This window comes from Anomaloglossus baeobatrachus, chromosome 4 (genome assembly GCF_048569485.1).
Source record: "Anomaloglossus baeobatrachus isolate aAnoBae1 chromosome 4, aAnoBae1.hap1, whole genome shotgun sequence".
In the NCBI taxonomy this organism is placed as follows: domain Eukaryota; kingdom Metazoa; phylum Chordata; class Amphibia; order Anura; family Aromobatidae; genus Anomaloglossus; species Anomaloglossus baeobatrachus.
The window spans coordinates 529010836-529025363 of NC_134356.1; the positions used below are offsets into that span (position 1 = coordinate 529010836).

General features: G+C 47.6%; 1 protein-coding gene across 1 annotated transcript; it reads left to right on the top strand.

Moving 5' to 3' along the window:
• The first annotated feature begins 517 nt into the window (after positions 1–517).
• Positions 518–3131, top strand: LOC142302643 (uncharacterized). The gene is made up of 4 exons (XM_075343746.1): positions 518–568; positions 1958–2099; positions 2193–2343; positions 2426–3131. The coding sequence occupies exons 1-4, from the start codon at positions 518–520 to the stop codon at positions 3129–3131; spliced, it is 1050 nt and encodes a 349-aa protein (XP_075199861.1).
• The last annotated feature ends 11397 nt before the right edge of the window (positions 3132–14528 follow it).

Genomic DNA, 14528 nt, shown 5'->3' on the forward strand with positions numbered 1-14528 from the left:
TTTATAAGGCGTACGCAACTCGTGTAATTTTGATAGTATCCAATGTGTTTGGCTGTGAAACACTCCCATATCATCAGGTTTACTCCTCCAAACTTGACAGTTTCTTCAGTTTTTCAATCCGTTTAGCCTTAGGCTATGTGCGCACTAGAGCTTTTTACCTGCGGATTTACCCGCGGATTTGCCCCGGAAATTTCTTGAGAAATGTCTGCAATCTTTGTGCAGACATTTCCCATGAAATTCTATGAGAAAAAAAAATAGCTGTGCGCACTGTGCGGATTTTTCTCAAGAAAATTTCTTGAGAAAATTTTCTCGAGCAACTTTCTTGAGAAAATGTGCATGTCCATTAATTTCCGCAGGTACCTGCGGTATTCCGGGGGTATTCCGCAGGTAGCAAATGATGTGCGGTATACCACCGGAATAGCTGCGAATTACCTGCGGGAATGTTCCTTCCTTTCCTGCGGATTGCAGGGAAGTGATGTCAGACCGGATGAGGAAGTGCCGACATTTTCTATTGAAAATGGCGTGGTACAACAGAATGACGCTAGATGTAAAAAGATTAATCGAATTGGTAAGTATATGCACCCAAACACACACACACACTGACACTTATTAAAAAAAAAACAAAAAACGTGTGCTCCGCTGTTTTTTTCCCACCCGACCAAAGTAAACACACAGCGGGTGGCTGGTATTCACAGGCTGGGGAGGACGAGGGCTATGGGTTTTTCCCCCCTCCTCCCGCAGCCGTGAATATCAGCCAGCGCTGCCCCGAGACCGTGGCATCGATCAGATGCCAAAGTCCCGGCGTGTCACCGGCCCTTCCCGGTTGCTGTTGCAACGGGGTAATGAAGGAGTTAACGGCAGCCCATAGCTGCCGCTAAGTCCACAATTAGTAATGGCAGCGTCTATGACACGCCATTACTAATCGTGCAGTGATAGTTAAAAAAAACACACACACACACCGAAAAGCTTTTTATTTTAAATAAAATACAGCCCCCTCTTTGACCCCTTTATTAACACTGCCCCCCCAAACATCCAGGTCCGAAATAATCCAAAACCGGAGGTCCGGCGACGCTTGCATCCAGCGACGTCTGAGGCAGAATGATCAATGCAGATCCATGTACGAGACTGCACGGGTCACTCCAGGGCATTTCCCACGCTGCTCTCATTACCGCTCGCAGGAGGTTGTGTGTCCTCACACGACCTCTTCAGCGGTAATAGCAGTGACCCTGTGAGATCTCAGATCCGAGGTCCCACAGTGTCACTGCTCTGTCCCAAATACTGTGGGGGGGGAAAACACATACATCACAAATAATAAAGCTGTAATCCATCTGTATCTATTTATCTATCTATCCCTCTATCTATCTATCTATATCCATCCATCTATATCCATCCATATATCTATCTATCTATCTATATCCATCCATCCCTCTATCTATCTATCTATCTATCTATCTATCTATATCCATCCATCTATCTATCTATATCCATCCATCTATCTATCCATCTATCTATCTATCTATCTATCTATATCCATCCATATATCTATCTATCTATCTATATCCATCCATCTATCTATCTATCCATCCATCTATCTATCTATCTATATCCATCCATCCCTCTATCTATATCCATCCATCTATCTATCTATATCCATCCATATATCTATCTATCTATCTATATCCATCCATCCATCCCTCTATCTATCTATCTATATCCATCCATCTATCCATCTATCTATCTATCTATCTATCTATATCCATCCATATATCTATCTATCTATCTATCTATCTATATCCATCCATCCCTCTATCTATCTATCTATCTATATCCATCCATCTATCTATCTATCCGTCTATTATTTACCTATATGTTTGTGTTTCCATTATCCACTGTCTCAAATTTTTTTGGAGGTAATTTTATATGTTTTTAAATTTTTTTTTGTTTTATTAAATTACAGGTGGAGGCACAACCCATAATTTGGGATCCTGCGTGTCATGAATATCTGAACAGATATAAAAGACATATGACTTGGACCCAAATCTGCCGTGATCTCTTCCCATTGTGGGACGAAGTTGACACAACACTTCAAGTTCAAATTGGTAAATTGAAAATGGTTTGTTATGACAATTTTTTTTTTTTTTGTTAAGATCTTGATTAAATTATTTTTATAATGTTTTGTGTTTTTTTTACAGATAAAGATGTGAGGAACCGCTGGAGGTCAGTGAAGGACCGCTTCACAAAGGATCTATCAAAGGGCAGCAAAAGTGGATCTGCTGGACAAAAAGGGAAAATTCTTTTTGAAGATGAACTCCAGTTTCTACTAACGGGCAGAAGCTTACGGCAGTAAGTACTTTTGAATTTTAAAAATTTAAAATTCTAATTTTGTTTGCAATACATTCATTTTTTTTTCCTTTTCCAATCATAGGACAGAAGGTAACCTCTTGCCTGTAGAGCATGATGACTCCACATCAGAAATGCCTGAAGGTTCAACCGAAGTGGAAGAAACAACTTTCTCCGAGGATGCGGATACATCAGCAGCTTCTGCCGCTAAACGTCCCTGCATCCCTAACTCTGCTGCTGGCACAGGGACTGACCCCGGTGTTTTCAGCTTTACATCCACTTCCAGTGCTGCTGATCCGCCACAATCATCATCTTCTGCAGCGTCAGCACGAAACCTGACATTACGGCGGAAGAAAGCAAAGGGGGTTCCAGTGTCCAAAAATGTTGCTGAGCAGTGCGACGAGCTAACATGCGAGGCTTTGTCCCTGATAAAAAATTCAGCATCTAAACCAAATTCCAAGTGTGATTTATTTGCCGCCAGTCTTGGCAGCCGGCTTTCTGACATGTCAAAAGAGACGCAGTCAGCCTGTATGATGGCTTGCTGCGCCCTTTTTGACGGCTTTGAAAAGCCCCCCCCACATCCACGTGTAGGTGACCTTCTTAATCTCATTCTGGATGCTTTTTCCCCCACCCAAATAAATAGACCAATTAGAAACCTCCCTCAACAACCAAACATGGCTTATTCATACAATATGCATCCACAAACTCAAATAGCTGGTGCAGTAGGTAACACAAATTATGAAAGCCACTCACAAGCAGCTGCCCCTTCCACCCAGGCTGATTCTTTTTGATATGTAACGCAGGACTTGTATCGGTTGTAAAAAGTTTTGCGCTCCCCAGAACACTAACCCAAGTTCTTATTTGTAATTTTGATTATAAGGCAGATTGCAGAAGCCTAATTGCTGAGTCCAGCATGGCCTGAAGTGGTACTTTGCACGCTGCGACATCGCTAGCCAATGATAGCGATGCAGAGCGCGATAGTCCCCGCCCACGGTGCTGATGAGATATCTTGTGATAGCTGCCGTAGCGAACATTATCACTACGCCATCTTCACAAGCACTTAACTGCCCTGCGACATCTCTGTGCCCGGCAAACCACCTCCTTCCTAACGGGGCAGGTCGTACGGCATCACAGCAAGGGCAGGTGGCCAATAGAAGTGGAGGGGCGGAGATGAGCGGGACGTAAACATCCCGCCTACCTCCTTCCTTCTACATTGGCGGTGGAGGCCGGTAAGGTGATGTTCCTAGCTCCTGCGTGTTCTCACACAAAGCGATGTGTGCTGCCGCAGGAACGAGGAACAACATCGTATCTCCTATTGGTGTTATATAATTAAAATGACAGTAACTACACAGATCAGCAATTTACAATGCTTTTGCACTCGCTTATCATTGTCTTTTCGCTTTACACGTTGACACATCGTTAACGGCGCATAATGTGTGTCACTTTAAATTTTACCATGGCGAAATCTTACTAGCGATGTCGCAACGTGCAAAGTACCCATTATGTTTTGCTATAATGAACTGCATGCACCGAGTGATTCCATGACAATTGCATTTCAGTTAATGACAGCTGCGGCCATGCCGTGCTGAACTCTGTAGCTCAGGTGAGAGCTTCGTACTTCAGCATGGCTTGTCTGCAGCTGTCATGATTCATGAACTGAACCGCAATCGCCGTGAAATCAGTCAGCGCTTGCGGTATTGTATTGCACAACTTGATGTCAGGTCAGGCTGCTCTGCGGAGCTCAGGTGAAAACTCAAGATTTTTATGTTTTTAACTTTTCAGGTCCTCACCCAGTTTTGTCATTGATTGTCATTAAAGAATATCTTTTTCAGTAATGTAATTTTTTTGTATGTTGAAATAAAACAATTAAATTGACAAACATGTATGTGTTGGTTGGGGGAGGAAAAAAAATGCATTGAATTTTTCATGGAATTCAATTTAATAAAAAAAATTTTTGGCAAAAAGGTATTCAAGCAATTTTGTCCATATATTACCTTAAGCGAAAAAACAAATACATATTGCAAAATGTATATACATAACACACTATCAGATGAAGGGTACAGCAGATGTCCCATTGCTGTCTGCAGATCTGGCTGCACATCACATGCACAGACTGTCTGTGGCAAATCACGTACAAAAACGTCCCCTTATCATCATTAGTGTCCACGTGACCAACAGGTCTGGAGGATCCCTCTAGCCATCACACGGGTCCGGATCCAAGCTGCGCCGGCTGCTGGCACAGGGGCATCACATTTGCCATTCACCTTCTCCCATGGGTGTCTGCTGATCCGGCTGCACATCACCGACACAGGAGTACTGCCAGTGCACGGCACCTTCTGGACTCATGAAGTAGTCAGTGAAGGATTCTCGCACCAACACACCCGAGTTAGTTGGTCTTCCCGAAGACACGTTGATCACTGGATTAAATTCGGCCTGCTGTGTTTCCTCAACTTGCTGAGAGCTATACTCTCGAGCATAGTTGTGGAGAACACAGCAGGCTTTAATCACAGTGTCAACGGTTTCTGTTTCTAACTGGATGGTTGTGTGTAGAATCCTCCACTGACTAGTCAGGATTCCAAAGGTGCACTCCACATATCTGCGTGCACGACTCAGCCTATAATTAAAAATCCTCCGCCGGGTATCCAGTCCCCTCCGTGGGTATGGGCGCAGCAGGTTTGGCAATAAAGGAAATGCCTCATCCGATACCATCACAAAGGGGAGTGGATCTGTGGAGCCCGGTAAAGGTTGTGGGGCTGGGAGCGTTACGCAATCCTGGAGAACTTGCAGTCCAATCTGTGATGTTCGCAACACACGAGAATCCCCCGTACTGCCATAAGCACCGACATCAATGGCAATAAATTTGTAATGTGCATCAGCCACCGCCATGAGGACCACCGAAAAATACTTCTTATAATTAAAGAAGAGTGATCCTGATCGCGGTGGCTTCTGCACTCTTACATGTTTGCCATCGACCGCACCTATGCAGTTGGGGAAGTTGGCCACAGTTTGAAAGCCCGCTGCAACCTGAAGCCAAGTCTCCTCGGTTGGGGAAGGCATCACCATGGGCTGCAATTTCTGCCAGATCACGCCACATGTGCACCTCACAATTTCAGAGATGGTTGATTTACCAACCCGAAATTGAAGGTGCAGGGATGTGTAGCTCTCTCCTGTGGCCAGAAATCTGCAAAATACAAAGACAAAGAATTAGAAATAGATACAAAGAGAAACATTGCATGCATGAAAATGAACTCTTCACATGATCACAAATAAAATTTAAAAAAAAAAAAAAAATTGAAAGGATTTTTAAAAAATAATTACCGCAAGGTGATGAGCAGCCGCTCCTCAGCAGAAATTGACTTCCTCATCCGGGTATCCGCATAACATAAATCAGAATGTACAATTGATAATAGTCGATCGAAGGCGGGAATAGTCAAGCGACAAAATGAAGTAAACTTTTCGGGAAATCTGGAAAAAAAATTACTAAATCAAAAAATGTGACACAGATAAATATGTAGACAGAGATAGATAAAGGATTTCTACAGACAGACAGAGGTAGAAGGATAGAATAATATAGATAGAAGGATATATTCATACAGAAAGAGAGATGGATAGATAGATAATAAATAGATACAAAAAGATAGATAGATAGATAGATAAATGGAAGGATGGATGGATATAGATAGATAGATAGATAGAGGGATAGATAGATAGAGGGATAGATAGATACATGGATAGATAGATAGATAGATAGATAGATAGATACATGCATAGATAGAGTGATAGATAGATAGATAGAGGGATAGATAGATAGATAGATAGATAGATAGATAGATAGAGGGATAGATAGGGGGATAGATAGATAGAGGGATAGATAGATACATGCATAGATAGAGGGATAGATAGAGGGATAGATAGAGGGATAGATAGATAGATTGATAGATAGAGGGATAGATAGAGGGATGGATAGATAGATAGATAAAAAGATAGATAGATAGAATGATAGATGAATACATAGTCAAAAAATAAATCTACCTTCGTAAATCATTATACAGGACTCTAAAATGTCCTTTTGTCTCCCGAGCCACAAGAAGCGGATGAATCCACATTTTTTTTTTTTTGCCTAAAAAAAATTATATTATTAATGTCAAAAATTGTTTTTTTATATGATAAAAAGGAAAAATAAAAAATTATACCTGTTCTCTACGGCGACGTAATAGTGTGACAACGGTCAGCAAAAGAAGTTGAAAATGTGGCGTGTGCAGCTGTGAGGAAAGTGCATTGCTTGCCATCTTGCCTGAAGTAAATGGAGAATAAATACACCATAGAATATGGAGACTGAAGAAGAAGGAAATGACATCAAATATAATTTTTTTTTCTTGTTTTTTTCAACATGCTTTATTTATATCTACTCTAGTTTACAGCCTGAAAATCCGCAGGGACCAACCTGCGGAAAATCCGCGGCAAATCCGCGGCAAAACCGCGGCAAAAACGCATGCGGATTTGGTGCGGATTTTTTCCGCAGGTCCGGAAATCATTCACTGGCAGAAGTTTCTCAAGAAATTTTCTTGAGAAACTTCACATCTCTAGTGCGCACATAGCCTTATTTTCCCTTCTTTCTTCCAGACCCATTTTCATCCATCAGAGCCTAGTCTATTGGCTTTCATCTCATTGCTCCAAGACACTTGTTTCCAACCTTCTACTGTCCCCTTTTCATACTTTTTTGCAAAATTGAGCCAACGCTTCTTGTGACGATATTGAAGTCGAGGCTTCTTCACCTTTTTTGGACCACCATGCCAGACTTGTGTAATGTGAATCACATGGTGCTTGCATAGACATATGGGACCTCACTATTATGAAGCCTACAAGCCACCTCCACTGCCGTGTTTGTCACACCAGAACTGTTAGACCTTGGGATGAGCCGATTGTTGACACTGATATTTTGCCTTGATGTCCACCTCTTGGCTTTTGAATGGATGGATGGACTTCATTTCCTAGTCTGCCAACTACAGTATCATGGCACTCACATGATTCAGTTTGGCAATTTTCTCGGTTGAGAGATCACTATCGATTAGCTGGACAATGCTGTTTCTCTTTTCTTGGGAAATCTTCTTCATGACTGCACCTCCATTCAAACCAGTGACCTTTCGCTTGAAAATCAACCTAATAAAACACTAAACTATTAGGGAATGTGAGAACAGGTTGTAATTTCTAATATACAGGAAGAAAAGGATTTTTAAAACAGTAACAACATGACAAGAATCTGCATAACTAATTATATGCTAAATAGATACAAGTCAAATTTATATATGAGATGGCCAAGATGATTGTCTATAAAATGGAGGTAGTCTCACGCTCAAAGATCATCTATCTAGCTATATAATTTATTTTTTTACGTGTTTGTGTGTATTGGGACATGGGCAGTTATAGTGTTTCTTATAAGATGGTGAATAAGGAAGGCACGGTCGCCAGGTCATATGGGCGCCGTGCTCCTTCGCCAAGGACATTCTGTGTATGTGGACTTCAGGTGGGGTGCATGACACTTGCTGGTGTCCATCACTCTGCTGCCGGTCCTCATTGTAGACTAAATTGTAACGCACACAACACCAGAGTTCACTTGGCAACCAACCTTGTTCAGTTTATTCTTTCCACCTTTATGACAGACATGGCCTCACTCCTCACAGTTCTGCTTCTACTGATTATGGGGTACTCTTTCTCAACCTGTTTCCTGCTATCTTGGAACTTGTCCTCAAGGTGCCCGGTCTGTGTCTCCGTTCCCCCCTCTTCCTCTTTAGTTGCATGACTCTCTAAGCCCGCTGGGGTGACACCGTGACTATATCTTTAACGCAAACTCTATCCAGAACTGCACCCCACAAGGCCCGCAATACCAGCCAACCCACTTTCCACCTGTCACTTCTCTACCTCAATTTAACCCTGTCCTATCTGATATCTAGTCTACCAGTGCTCCATCTTGCCCGCTAGGTGGTACCCACTGGTAAATGGCTTCAGCTTTGCTACATCGAGAGCTTACACTCCACTAGCAAAATTTACATGTTACCACACATTTATGACAATCAGCGCACTATCATATGTTTAGTATAAAACACCTTTCACAGTACATGTGGACAACATATAGCATAATTCAGTGTAGGGACTTGACCACCTCTACATAGATTATAAATATTCATGATTTTATATCATTATAATCTAAAATAATAAATCATATTACTTTAACAGTTGAACTCTTTGCTTTTGGCAACTTCCTATTTGCTCTGCTGCCTATGTCTTCAACCAACTTTATTGAGACAAAAACGCATGGGTCAAAAACACATGTAACAACACACAGAAAAACGCAAATTAAAAAACGCACGTAAACCAAGGTGTGGAATTGGTGCAGAAATTCTGTAGAGTCAAAAACTCAACAAACACTGATTGTGGGAACGTATCCTTAGGGCTCGTGTAGATGAGCGTCTATATGTGATGAGTAATGTCCGATTTGTTATCAGATTGCACACTGACTCATGTTATGTAATAAAGCTGTTCAGATGACCCATCTCTTGGTCTCACTGTTAGGCCCCTTTCACACGTCAGTGATTCTGGGATGTTTGTGCTTTTTTTAAAACGTACCAGAATCACTGACATACGCAGACCCATTATAATGAATGGGTCTGCTTACACGTCAGTGATTTTTCACGGCACGTGTCTCGTGCGGCGTACCCGCGTGTGCGTGATTGCCGCACGGAGACATGTCCATTTTTTTCTGGCATCACTGATGTTCCACAGACCACGCAGTGGTGTGGTCCATGAAACACGTGCCAGAAGCCAGAAAAAAACGTGCTTTTAAAATAAAAATCATTTTTACTCACCGGGGTCCAGCGATGTCCTCTGCAGCCCGTGCAGCCTGCTGCTTCTAAGCCGGCTCATTACTTATATTAATGATGCACGACACAGCCGACCCGGAAGCAGCTGCTGCGGAGGTCAGCGCTGGCCGGATGCTGCACCGCGGGAACGTTCAGCACCATGGAGAGTGGGAGCGGGCACAGGTGAGTTAATCTCTAAGTGCAATCACGGGCCACGGAGAACGGAGCCCGGATTGCACTTAGACAACCCACGGAGGGACATGTGCGTGTTTTACACGCCAGTGAAAAACGTCAGTGTTTTTCACTGACGTGTGAAACGGGCCTAAGGGTCACACGAGCACGTATTCTCTCTGCGACACAATCGCATTAATTATGTTAATGACACTTTAATCAATCTCTAATAAGAGTTTGATTAGAAAGTCAGCTTAGTGTGATCCGATTCTCTCGCACGAAAAAATCGTAGCACAGGTGAGGAGAAGATGGAGAACAAAATTTCTCCATTTTCACCATTTTGTGAGACACAGAAATCCGATGTTATCCAAAGGCAGTCCGATTCATCGCACCCATAGACTTGATTGAGTGCCCACCATACAATTTGCGCTGCACATCGCAGCATGCTGCACCTTTATTCTCATGCTGAATTGGCATGGGGAAAAAAAAATGTTGGTCAGCACTGCTCCATAGTATAACATTGGACCGAGTGATATCCAAGAACACATCAGATAGCACTCATCTGAATTATACTCCCTTGAGAGTAAGTTCTAAACCTCTCATAGGCATACGATTTTTACAGGTACATTTCCATTAGTAACCTAGGAAACTATTTGATCATACACATTTTTTAATGTAGATGTATGAAAACAGATTGCACAATGACTTCATTCAGAAACGTATAAATAAGATGAAAGAAAGCCATGGACCCCATAGGGGGGAGGGGCGACATGACCAGAGGGAAGGGAGGGAGTGAGGGGTTAATAAAGTTATAATGAGGGGCATTATGGGAAGATATAAGGGATTGGTGGAGAAAGGATCCCTGTAGGGGAGGGGGGGGAGTATAAAAGTGATGAAGGAGGGTCTTACCTCCCCTTTTGGATTCCGGACAGCGACAGATTCCCAGGACGAGGACCAGGACGTCGGCAGCGTGGACATGGCGGACCTTCAGGAGTTGGACCGGATGATACGAGCGGCGATGGCGGTGCACGGGGCCCAGGCAGTGCAGTCCCACGTCAGGGCTGCCTGGGTTTCCCCGTCGGCACCTGCCCCTCGCTCCCCCTCCAGCCGCGGGCGGCGTTCCAGGCCCCCGCTCAGGTACTCTCCGGGCGCAGGGGGGGCGAGGAGGCCCAGCGAGAGCCCCCCTCGGGACCCTCCGCGGCGGGGCGGGCGGCAGCAGCTCCCAGCGTCTGCCCCGGCCGCCGGGAGGAATCTCCGGCGAGGCCGCGGCGGCCGAGAAAGGGGCGTGGCCAGCCCGGGGCCTTCTTCCGATGTCAGGCCTCGGGCTGGAGTGCAGAGCCCAGCGGCGTCTCCCGGCCGGGAGCGAGCCCGGCGATGGAATGAGGCCAGCGGTGGCCTGGATGGAGGCGGGCCCGGCCTGGGGCCTACTTCCGGTCCCAGGCCTCGGGCTAGATTTGACAGGCCGGCGGCAGCCCGGGAACCGGGCCGTGCCCAGCGTGAACCGGAGGCACGGAGAGGGGGCGTGTCCAGCCTGGGGCCTGCTCTGGACGCCGGGCCCCCGGCAGTGGGGCACATCCCGGCGGCTGCTTCTGGACAGGAGCGTGCCCGGCTTGTGATTGAGGCCAGCAGTATCCCCCGAGGACGATGGGGGGGGCCGGGCGCGGGCAGCCAGCAGGGGGACCGGTGTGGGCAGGCGCCACCCGGATACCTGTACGGCTGCGGAGGGCGGGAGGGACGGCGGGAGCCCCGCAGGGACCGCCAGGTCCCTCAGGTCATCAGCACTGCGCCCGGCGGCCGCGGTCTCCCTCGGGCGGGGGAGGACCCAGCGGGAGGTCTCGGTCGGAGGCCCTGGAGGGCAGGAACCGGCGGTGGGGAGCCCCCTGAGCTTGGGGAGAGGCTACTCCAGGAAGAGGACTCGGTCGGGGGCGGCCCAGGGGACAGGACGGTCTTGTGGGCTGTTGCCGCACAGAAAGCAGAGGACGCCCACCGCCAGTGCCCACGCGGCTGCCCAGGAGGGTGGCTGTGGTGGAGGGGACGCATCGGCTGCGTCCTCTGGAGCTGGGACGGTGGAGGACGGCTACAGCGAGGAGGAAGAAGGAGCCCTCAGGTCGGGGGATGAATTAGAGGAGCCGATGGCGGACGACATCGCAGTATCGAATTCCATCTCCGCGTCACGGTCGGGTGAGCTAGCCGTGGATTCGGCATTGCTTGCGACGCGGGGTGCTGGTGTTGGGGAGGTGGCTGCGGGCACGGCAGCGCCAGAGGGGTCAGCTTTGCTTAGCCAGTTGCTGGGGCTGTTGCAGGGTTTAGCGCCGGCGGCGGCGGCCTGGACGGGGTCGGCGGTGGATGGCGCAGCGGCGGCTAGCGGCGAGAAGGCGCCGGTGGGGGCGGGTGTAGGTAGCGGAGTAGTGAAGATTGCAGTCGATAAGGCGGGAGAAAAGGAGAAGGAAAAGGAGGATGAGGTGGTGCGGCTGGATGATAGGGCTAAGAGCGAGGTGTATGTGTGCTTTGAGGGACCGCTAGGGGCGCACCTCAAAAAAGAGGTGAGGGAAAAAATTTGGAAAGGGGAGTATGTGGAGATATTTTCCTTACTACCCCTGGAAAAATTTAACCTAGACAAGGTGAAGCCGAGCGATTCCAAGAAGGAAAAAGAGGAGGAAGAAAAACGCCGTTATAGGCTCATTCCTCGTTCTTTTTCCAATTGGTTGCAGGCGTTCGCAATTTTGGCTAGCGTGGTAGGGGAAAAGGAGCCGGAGCACTGCTATGCTCTATTCGGCTATATGGATGCGATCGGGGAGGCGTATCGCACGTACGGGGGCTTGGCATGGTTGCGGTATGATGATCAGTTTAGGCAGCGGAAGGCGTTGCGGCCAGGCATGCGGTGGGATCATAAGGACATTTCCTTATGGATGCGCTTAATGGCGGCCCCAAGCCAGCCCTTTCGTGGCGGTGCTGGGGGAACGGGAGCCGGGCCCTCGGGGATCCAGAAAAAGGGATTGTGCTGGCAATTTAACGAAGGCCAGTGCAAATTTGGTGCAGCGTGTAGATTCAAGCATGAGTGCTCCGGCTGCGGGGGGGGACATAGTTTGTCCAAATGTTTTAAGAAAGGGAGAGGCAAGGCCGGGGACAGGTCTGGTAAAAGGGAGGACGCCGGTGAAAATAGAGGCGATGGCACCGTTTTTAAGTAGGTATCCGGACAGAGCAGCGGCGTCGCTTTTGCGGTTTGGTTTTTTGTACGGTTTTCGGATTCCGTCGGTGGTTGAGGCATTGCCTCCGGTTTGTCGTAACTTACGGTCGGCAAGGGACCACCTTATGGTTGTGGGTGAGAAGTTGGGTAAAGAGGTTGAGCTGGGCAGGATGGGGGGCCCATTTGAGAGCCCTCCGTGCAGTAATTTGGTGGTGTCCCCGCTGGGGGTGGTGCCAAAGAAGGAGCCGAATAAATTTCGGCTCATTCATCATCTTTCATTTCCGGAGGGGTCGTCTGTGAATGACGGCATTGCGCCGGAATTGTCGGCGGTGTACTACGTCTCGTTCGACAAAGCGCTGGACTTGGTACGGGCGGCAGGACGCGGTGCGTTGATGGCAAAGGCGGATGTAGAATCGGCGTTTCGTTTGTTGCCGGTGCATCCGGAGAGTCAGCACCTTCTGGGTTGCTGGTGGAACGGGAAGTTTTATGTTGATCGTTGTTTGCCCATGGGCTGTTCGATTTCTTGTTCATATTTTGAGGCTTTTAGCTCCTTTGTTGAGTGGGTGGTGCGGGACGTGTCTGGCTTGTCATCCATTATTCATTATTTGGATGATTTTCTGTGTGTTGGTCCGGCGGGTTCCATGGTTTGCGCTGGTTTGTTGTTCGCCTTGCAGAGAGTGGCGGATTGTTTCGGGATCCCTTTGGCGCAGGAAAAAACGGAGGGGCCGGCGCCGGTTATGCGGTTCCTGGGGTTTGAAATCGACTCGCTGGCCATGGAATGTAGGTTGCCAGAGGACAAGATTGTGGATTTGCGGAGTGCGGTTGCAGCCATGATGGCAGCAAAAAAAGTGCGGCTTAAGGTGGTACAGTCTTTGCTTGGAAAGCTGAATTTTGCATGCAGGATTATGCCGATGGGGCGTGTTTTCGCCAGGAGGTTGGCGACAGCTACGGCAGGCGTACGGTCCTCGGCGCATTTTGTGCGGGTCACGCGGGAGATCAAGGCAGATTTGTTGGTTTGGGACGTCTTCTTGCGGCATTTTAACGGCCGCACTTTGTGGTTGAAGAAGGTGGTGCCCAATGATGCTCTAGAACTGTATACGGATGCGGCCGGGTCGGCGGGTTTCGGCGCCATTTTTCAGGGTCATTGGTGTGTGGGAAGGTGGCCCGAGGATTGGCGACAGGGTGGCCTGGTAAAGAATCTGGCCCTGCTAGAGTTGTTTCCAATTGTGGTGGCGGTGGAGTTGTGGGGGTCGCAATTTTCGGGATGTAAAGTGTGCTTTCATTGTGATAATCAGGCAGTGGTACATGCAATAAACAGCTTGTCAGCGAAATCTGGACCGGTAGTGGCATATTTGCGGCATTTGGTGCTCAAGTGTTTGCTGTGGAATATTCATGTGGTTGCAAAGCATGTGCCGGGGGTTGATAACGGGGTGGCTGACGCTTTATCTCGTTTTCAGTTCCACAGGTTTCGGGAGTTACTGCCGGGGGCAGACGAGATCGGAGCGGTGTGCCCAGAGGAATTGTGGAGCCTGGTGAGGCAGTGATTGCGGGTTTGATTAGGAATTCGGTGACCGAGGTGACTTGGTGCCGTTATGCTAAAGTGTGGGTTGAGTGGCAGGCAGTGCTGGGTGAGATGTTTGGTAACGGGCGAGTGGATTATTTATTGGCACTCTTGGCACTGGTGAGTGAGGATTTTAGGGCTGGGAGGTCAGCGTCGGCTGTGGCGCTTAGGGTGGCGGCCGTGGCCTTTTGGTTAAAGGTTAGGGGTGAGCAGGACGTTTCATGGGACTTCCGGGTAAGGCAGGCATTGAAAGGTTTTCGGAAAGGGGTGAAGGTGCGGGACACTAGGCGGCCCATTTCGTTGGACTTGTTACGGCGTTTGGTGGATGGTTTGCAGGGAATTTGTGTCTCAGCGTATGAGACGGTGTTGTTTGAAACGGCTTTTGTGTTAGCTTTTTTCGGGGCTTTTCGGA

Coding starts and splice junctions, on each gene's coding strand:
- LOC142302643 (XM_075343746.1), top strand. CDS start 518: ATGGCGTGGTACAACAGAATGACGCTAGATGTAAAAAGATTAATCGAA. Junction 569..1,957: donor TAAAAAGATTAATCGAATTG/GTAAGTATATGC, acceptor ATTAAATTACAG/GTGGAGGCACAACCCATAAT. Junction 2,100..2,192: donor AACACTTCAAGTTCAAATTG/GTAAATTGAAAA, acceptor TTTTTTTTACAG/ATAAAGATGTGAGGAACCGC.